The sequence below is a fragment of the Gracilinanus agilis genome, chromosome 3 (assembly GCF_016433145.1).
Source record: "Gracilinanus agilis isolate LMUSP501 chromosome 3, AgileGrace, whole genome shotgun sequence".
Taxonomy (NCBI): domain Eukaryota; kingdom Metazoa; phylum Chordata; class Mammalia; order Didelphimorphia; family Didelphidae; genus Gracilinanus; species Gracilinanus agilis.
Window position 1 is genome coordinate 597,167,853 of NC_058132.1, and position 8,626 is coordinate 597,176,478.

The 8,626-nt window shown below is 38.3% G+C and overlaps 1 protein-coding gene across 1 annotated transcript in view; it reads left to right on the plus strand.

Moving 5' to 3' along the window:
* LOC123242704 (cytochrome P450 20A1) overlaps positions 1-8,626 on the plus strand; it is a 72,581-nt gene that overhangs the window by 21,471 nt on the left and 42,484 nt on the right. Inside the window, exon 5 of the mRNA XM_044670648.1 lies at positions 224-391. Coding sequence (XP_044526583.1) covers positions 224-391 — 168 coding nt within the window. The remainder of the gene's footprint in view (positions 1-223; positions 392-8,626) is intronic.

Here is an 8,626-nt window from a genome sequence, read left to right on the forward strand (position 1 = left end):
CAGAGTGAGGGGAACTTTGGAGGCATTACTACCTGCCTACTTTGTCAAATAAATACATCAGTGATTTCTGCTGCTTTTATTTAATTCAGATAAGGTGGGGGGAAGTTAATATTAAAAAATGATATACAAAACCAAAAGATGCCAATAAAATTTATTTTTAAAGTGATTCTAAAAATTATTAAGGGATGATAATTAATTCTCATAATTTTCTCATTTGTTTCAGCTTTCAGAAGAATTATTAGGAAAATGGCTCTCTTACCCAGAATCTCAGCATGTGCCTCTTTGTCAGCACATGCTTGGCTATGCCATGAAGGCTGTTACGCAAATAGCCATGGGCAATAGCTTTGAAGATGACCAGGAAGTCATTCACTTTCAGAAGAATCATAGCACAGTAAGTATAGGGCAGAATTCAGAATTGTTTTATATCTGTGTAGATGGGGAATGTTAAGAATTTTATCTCATTGTAGACAGAGGAACATTCTGGGGAATGGGGGTAGTGTAATGATATTTTGCAATGCAATATGAAAAGCAAAATGATTGACAGTTACCTGTTTAGAACTTGGAAAGGGCTGAGCTTGGCAGAGCCCAGCATTTGCAAATTCAGTTCATGGAAAAAGTATAAAAGGAAGATTTGAACTGAGACAGAGATCTCAGTTTTGAGAGAGGGATTGGTGGGAGGTCTTGGCTAGGCTTGGGTAGGCCAAAGGTCAATTTAAGACACCAGCAACCAACACTGATTACTTCCATAGTCTCAAATCCTGTGTTATCTTATACTGAACATTCTGATTTAATTCACTCATCAAGAAGAAGCAACATCATTACCATCAAATAACCTGATTCAGGTTGAAGCAGTCTGGCTCTGCCAGGCTGGAAACTGGCAAACTAACTGTCAACAACTAACAAGTTTGAATACCCTGATTACCTTCAATTCGTATACCATCTTGTCATCAATAGCTTAGGCCAAGGATCTCCTATACCCCTCTTCTCATCATTTCCCTGCTCCTTCCCTAAACCTGTTGTTATTAAATCTTTAAACTCACCTAAAGTGAAAGTCATCTTTACCTTAGGGATTAGTGAACATATCCTTGGGTATTTGAAGGAAGAGGAGATACCTTTCAACTGTAAAAAGTTTAAATTGCAGTCAACCAGCGTTGTCCATATTGAGCCAGGATAGACCGTTAGAAGCAGCTGCGTGTTCTTAACCACAGATTCTTCATTTGACTATCTGTTCTGGGACACTTTTACTAAAGTTGGGTGTAGCAGATTCACTACAAATATTCCTGTGGAGTCCTTTGTGTTTCACCACCACAACTTGTGTGTTACATTCAGGGATCTTCTACACTCATTCAACTTCAGCTCCTCATAACACCAGGCACATATAACAGGAGAAAGGAAATGAACCAAATTGCCATGTCCAGTGTCTGACCAGCCTTTAAATTGGTTCCCAGTTGCCTCCGGAATAGAAACCAAATTTATCTGATTTTCATTTAATACATGTCAAAAACTAAGTTCCAGCCTTTTCAGACTATTTGAATGTTACTCTCCTTCACACTCATACTCTAGTCAAACTGGCATATTCCTTGCTATTCTGTCTTCCTTCTTTTCATAAGCTGCCCCAATGCTTGCTGGCTTTCCCTTTTCTCCTCTGCCTCTTAGAATCTCTAGTTTCCTTCAAGAATCAGCTCAAGTGGAGACTTCCAGTTAAGATGGCGGCAGAGTAAGGAGCAGCTGCTCGATCTCTCCTAACCGATCCATACAAGACTCCTCAAGGGGACATAAAAATGAATCCAGATTAACGAAGGAACCCCACAACAGGGCGCAGCATTGAAGGTATGCAGAATCGGGGCATTTCCATGCTATAAAGGGGTGAAACAGCTCTCACTAAAATGCGAGAGGAAGAAGCCCCTCCACCACCACTACCCCCACACCATGCACAAGAATGAAAACGGGACTGGGGCAACCAGTAAATCACTAGCAGCCCCAGGGCTTGTACCTGTGAGCGGCCAGACGTGGGACCCCAAGTGGCTGGTGGGATGCACGGACTTTCCCCAGCGTCTACCCAGGTGAAGGCTCTGATTAGGGAGCGAAGAAAGATCGCCAACGCAGGGACTTCCCCCAAGTGTCTAAGCGGGCAAAGGCTCTGCGCCCGGAGGAATAAAGAAACCTAAAGCAGGGACTTTACCCAGCGTCCTGAGTGGGTGAAGGCTCTGTGTGAGGCTAAATAAAGAACCCTAAAGCAGGGACTTTCTCCAGCGTCTTGCTCCAGTGAAGGCTCTGCCCCGGGCAAAATAAAGATTTATAGCACAGGCTAGGACATCTAGTGAGGACCCGGAGCAGACCGGAGCACAGCTGTGGAAGCAGCCCCCGAGACCGCTGAAGGAGCCTCGGGCAGAGGGGCAGATTGGGAACTACCAGGAGACTGGACCCCAAGGACAAGAAGACCGGAGCCATCGGAAGCTTAGAAAGCGCAAGCAGACCCTGAGTGTGAAGACAAAGCTGAAAGGGGGCGGGACTAACAATGGCAAGCAATAGGGAAGCCCAGAAGAAAAAGACAATGAAGAGAAACTCTGGAACACTCGACAACTTCTACACAGAGAAAATCCAGACAACAGAGGAAGAAAAACAAAAATCCAAACCTCCCCCCAAAAATGAAAGCTGGTCACAAGCTATTGAAGAGTTCAAAAATGAAATGCTGAGGAAGATGGAAGAAATCTGGCAAGAAAATAACAGTTTAAAAGGCAGAATTTCGCAATTGGAAAGTGAGACAAGTCAACTGAAGACCAGAAATGACCAGATTGAAAAGGAAAACCAAAAGATTATAGCCGAAAACCAAAAGATTATAGCCGAAAACCAGTCCTTAAAGGCTAGAATCGAACATTTAGAAACCAATGATCTCTCAAGACAACAAGAACAAATAAAACAAAGTCAAAAGACTGATAAAATAGAAGGAAACATGAAATATCTCAATGAGAAAATGACAGACCAAGAAAACCGGGCTAGAAGAGACAATTTGAGAATCATTGGTCTTCCAGAAAAGGCAGAAATTAATAGAAACTTGGACTCCATACTCAAAGAAATTATTCAGCAAAATTGCCCTGAAGTTCTACAACAAGAGGGCAATATAGACATTGAAAGGATCCATAGATTACCCTCTACACTGGACCCAGAAAAGTCAACACCCAGGAATATAATAGCAAAATTGAAGAGCTTTCAAGTAAAAGAAAAAATCTTACAAGAAGCCAGAAAGAGACAATTCAAATATCAAGGAGCACCAATAAGGATCACACAGGATCTGGCAGCCTCAATGCTGAAAGACCGCAAGGCTTTGAATACAATATTCAGAAAGGCAAGAGAGCTGGGCCTTCAGCCACGAATCAACTACCCATCGAAACTAACCATATACTTCCAGGGGAAAGTATGGGCACTCAACAAAATTGAAGAATTCCAAGTTTTTGCACAAAAGAGATTAGGACTAAATGGAAAGTTTGACACTCAACCACAAAAATCAAGAGAAAGATGAAAAGGTAAATAAGAAACAGAGGGAAAAGAAAGAAAACTCATAATCTTTTAAGATTGACTCGTTAAGGGCGTAAATAAGAACTAATTATCTGTATTACTAGGTGGAGAAATGCTATGTATAATTCTCTGTAGTGAACTCTATACACTATTATAATATTCACTATTATAGCAACCAGAAGAATAATTTATAGGGAGAGGACAGGATACTAAATGGTCTAAGATGACATGGGGGGTGGGAAAGAGGAGGGGGAATAGTAGAAGACACCAAGAAAAATCTGAGTAAATAAAAAAAATAAGATATTCTATTACACACAAAGAGGGCATGGGAAGGGGAGGGGATAAATACTACCATAAGAAGGAGAGGAAGAGAGCATAATCAAACCTTACTCTCAGTGTAATCAACCCGGAGAGGGAAGAGTAGCTTTATTATCCATTCAGATAAAAAACTCTATCTAACCCTACTGAGAAAGTCAGAAGGGATAAACCAAAGGGAGCAGGGGAGTGGGGAGGCCAAAAGGAGGAGAGAAGAAGGGGGAGGGGATTCATTTGGTCTTTAAAAAACAAAAAGAGGGGAATAAAAGGGTGGGGGCAGAAAGGGAAGTCAATCAAGGGAGGGGATAAGAGATAAGGGATACCGGATCAAAGCAAACCACTGGTTTAAAAGAAAATAGTGTAAGAAGAAGGGGTGGGTCTAGGGGAGGATACAAAAATGTTAGTGAATACACAACTAACAATTGTAACTCTGTATGTGAACGGGATGAACTCGCTCATAAAACGGAAGCAAATAGCAGAGTGGATCAGAAACCAAAATCCTACCATATGTTGTCTACAAGAAACACATATGAGGCGGGTAGACACACAAGTTCAAGGTTAAGGGTATGAGCAAAATCTTTTGGGCATCAAATGAGAAAAAGAAGGCAGGAGTGGCTATTATGATCTCTGACAAAGCCAAAGTAAAAATAGATATGACTAAAAAAGACAGGGAAGGTCATTACACCCTGATTAAAGGCAGAATAAACAATGAGGAAATAACACTGCTCAATATATATGCACCAAGTGTTATAGCATCCAAATTCATAAAGGAGAAACTGGCAGAGCTCAAGAAGGAAATAGATAGTAAAACCATAATAGTGGGAGATCTAAATATTCCTCTTTCAGATCTAGATAAATCAAACCAAAAAATAAATAAGAAAGAGATAAGAGAGGTGAATGAAGTCCTAGAAAAATTAGATTTAATGGATATGTGGAGAAAAATAAATAGGGACAAAAAGGAATACACCTTCTTTTCAGCTGCACATGGTACATTTACAAAGATTGACCATGTAATAGGCCATAGAATCATTGCAAACAAATGCAAAAGAGCAGATACAATAAATGTAACCTTCTCAGATCATAATGCAATAAAAATAATAATTAGTAAGGGCACCTGGACAGGCAAATCAAAAGCCAATTGGAAATTAAACAATATGATTCTCCAAAACCAAATTGTCAAAGAAGAAATCATAGAAACAATCAACAATTTCATGGAAGAGAATGACAATGATGAGACATCCTACCAAACTCTGTGGGATGCAGCCAAGGCAGTACTCAGGGGGAAATTTATATCCTTGAGTGCATATATTAACAAATTAAGGAGGGCAGGGATTAATGAATTAGGTATGCAACTCAAAAAATTAGAAAGTGAGCAAATTAAAAACCCCCAGATGAAAACTAAATTAGAAATACTAAAAATTAAGGGAGAAATTAATAAAATCGAAAGTAAAAGAACTATTGAATTAATAAATAAGACTAGAAGCTGGTATTTTGAAAAAACAGATAAAATAGACAAACTACTGGTCAATCTAATAAGAAAAAGGAAAGAAGAAAACCAAATTGACAGTATTAGAGATGAAAAGGGAGACCTCACCTCTAATGAAGGGGAAATTAAGGCAATCATTAAGAACTATTTCACCCAATTATATGGCAACAAATATAACAATTTAGGAGATATGGATGAATATTTACAAAAATATAAATTGTCTAGATTAACAGCAGAAGGAATAGAATACCTAAATAATCCCATATCAGAAATAGAAATTGAACAAGCCATTAAAGAACTCCCTAAGAAAAAATCACCAGGACCTGATGGATTCACAAGTGAATTCTATCAGACATTCAAAGAGCAACTAATCCCAATACTATACAAATTATTTGATATGATAAGCAAAGAAGGGGTCCTACCAAATTGCTTTTATGACACAAATATGGTACTGATCCCAAAGCCAGGTAGACCAAAAACAGAGAAAGAAAACCTCCCTAATGAACATAGATGCAAAAATCTTAAATAGAATACTAGCAAAGAGACTCCAGCAAGTGATCAAGAGAATCATCCACCATGATCAGGTGGGATTTATACCAGGAATGCAAGGATGGTTCAACATTAGGAAAACCATTCACATAATTGACCATATCAACAGTCTAACAAACAAAAATCATATGATTATCTCAATAGATACTGAAAAAGCCTTTGACAAAATACAGCATCCATTCCTATTGAAAACATTGAAAAGTATAGGAATAGAAGGACCCTTCCTAAAAATAATAAACAATATATACCTAAAACCATCAACAAGTATTATATGCAACAGGGATAAATTAGAAGCCTTCCCAATAAGATCAGGAGTGAAACAAGGATGCCTATTATCACCTCTATTATTCAACATAGTACTAGAAACACTAGCAATAGCAATTAGAGAAGAAAAAGAAATTGAAGGTATCAAAATAGGCAAGGAGGAGACTAAGCTATTACTCTTTGCAGATGATATGATGGTATACTTAAAAAATCCTAGAGAATCAAGTAAGAGGCTGGTAGAAATAATCAACAACTTTAGCAAAGTTGCAGGATACAAAATAAATGCACATAAATCATCAGCATTTCTATACATTTCCAACACATTAGAGCAGCAAGAGGTAGAAAGAGAAACAACATTTAAAATCACCCTAGACAATATAAAATACTTGGGAAACAATCTAACAAAACAAACACAGCTATTATACAAAAACAACTACAAAACACTTTCCAAACAAATAAAACTGGACCTCAACAATTGGAAAGCCATTAATTGTTCATGGGTAGGACGAGCTAACATAATAAAAATGAACATCCTACCCAAATTAATTTACCTATTTAGCGCCATACTTATCAAATTACCAAAAAACTTCTTTACTGAATTAGGAAAAACTATAACAAATTTCATTTGAAATAACAAAAGATCAAGAATATCAAGGGAAATAATGGAAAAAAATGTGAAGGAAGGGGGCCTAGCAGTACCAGATATTAAACTATACTAAAAAGCAGCAGTCATTAAAACAATATGGTACTGGCTAAGAGATAGAAGGGAGGATCAGTGGAATAGACTCGGGGTTAATGATGTCAGCAAGACAGTGTATGATAAACCCAAAGAGCCCAACTTTTGGGACAGGAATCCACTATTTGACAAAAACTGCTGGGAAATCTGGAAAACAATATGGGAGAGATTAGGTTTAGATCAACATCTCACACCCTACACCAAGATAAACTCAGAATGGGTGAATGACTTGAATATAAAGAGGGAAACTATAAATAAGTTAAGTGAACACAAAATAGTATACCTGTCAGATCTCTGGGAAAGGAAAGATTTTAAAACCAAGCAAGAGTTACAGAAAATTACAAAATGTAAATTAAATGGTTTTGATTATATCAAGCTAAAAAGCTTTTGTACAAACAAAAACAATGTAGTCAAAATCAGGAGGGAAACAACAAATTGGGAAAAAATCTTTATAACGAAAAACTCAGATTAGACAGGGGTCTAATCACTCAAATATACAAGGAGTTAAAGCAATTGTATAAAAAATCAAGCCATTCCCCAATTGATAAATGGGCAAGAGACATAAATAGGCAATTTTCAGGTAAAGAAATCAAAAGTATCAATAAGCACATGAGAAAGTGTTCTAAATCTCTAATAATTAGAGAAATGCACATCAAAACAACTCTGAGGTATCACCTCACACCTAGCAGATTGGCTAAAATGAAAAAAGGGTAGAGTAATGAATGTTGGAAGGGATGTGTCAAAATTGGGACATTAATGCATTGCTGGTGGAGTTGTGAACTGATCCAACCATTCTGGCTGGCAATTTGGAACTATGCTCAAAGGGCTATAAAAGAATGCCTGCCCTTTGATCCAGCCATACCATTGCTGGGTTTGTACCCCAAAGAGATCACAGATAAACAGACTTGTACGAAAATATTTATAGCCGCGCTTTTTGTAGTGGCAAAAACCTGGAAAATGAGGGGATGTCCTTCAATTGGGGAATGGCTGAACAAATTGTGGTATATGCGGGTGATGGAATACTATTGTGCTAAAAGGCATAATAAACTGGAGGAATTCCAAGCAAATTGGAGAGACCTCCAGGAAGTGATGCAGAGTGAAAGGAGCAGAGCCAGAAGAACATTGTACACAGAGACTGATATACTGTGGTAAAATCGAATGTAATGGGCTTCTGTACCAGCAGCAATGCAATGACACAGGACAGCTCTGAGGGATTTATGGTAAAGATGCTACCCACGTTCAGAGGAAGGACTGCAGGAGAGGAAACATAAGATAAACAATTGCTTGAATGCATGGGCTGAGGCGGACATGATTGAGGATGTGGACTCGAAATGACCACACAAATGCAACTAACAACATTTTGGAAATAGACCCTGAACAAGGACACATGTTACAACCAGTGGAAATGTGTGTTGGCCATGGGTAGGGGGAGAGCGGAGGGTGAAGGGGAAAGTAGGGGCATAAAGTATGTAAACAGGTTAAAAATGAATATTAATAAATGTTTAATAATTTGAAAAAAAAGAGTATCAAGGGAAATAATGAAAAAAAAATGTAAAGGAAGGGAGCCTAGCAGTACCAGATATTAAACTATACTATAAAGCAGCAGTCAACAAAACAATATGGTACTGGCTAAGAGATAGAAGGGAGGATCAGTGGAATAGACTCGGGGTTAATGATGTCAACAAGACAGTGTATGATAAACCCAAAGAGCCCAACTTTTGGGACAGGAATCCACTATTTGACAAAAACTGCTGGGAAAT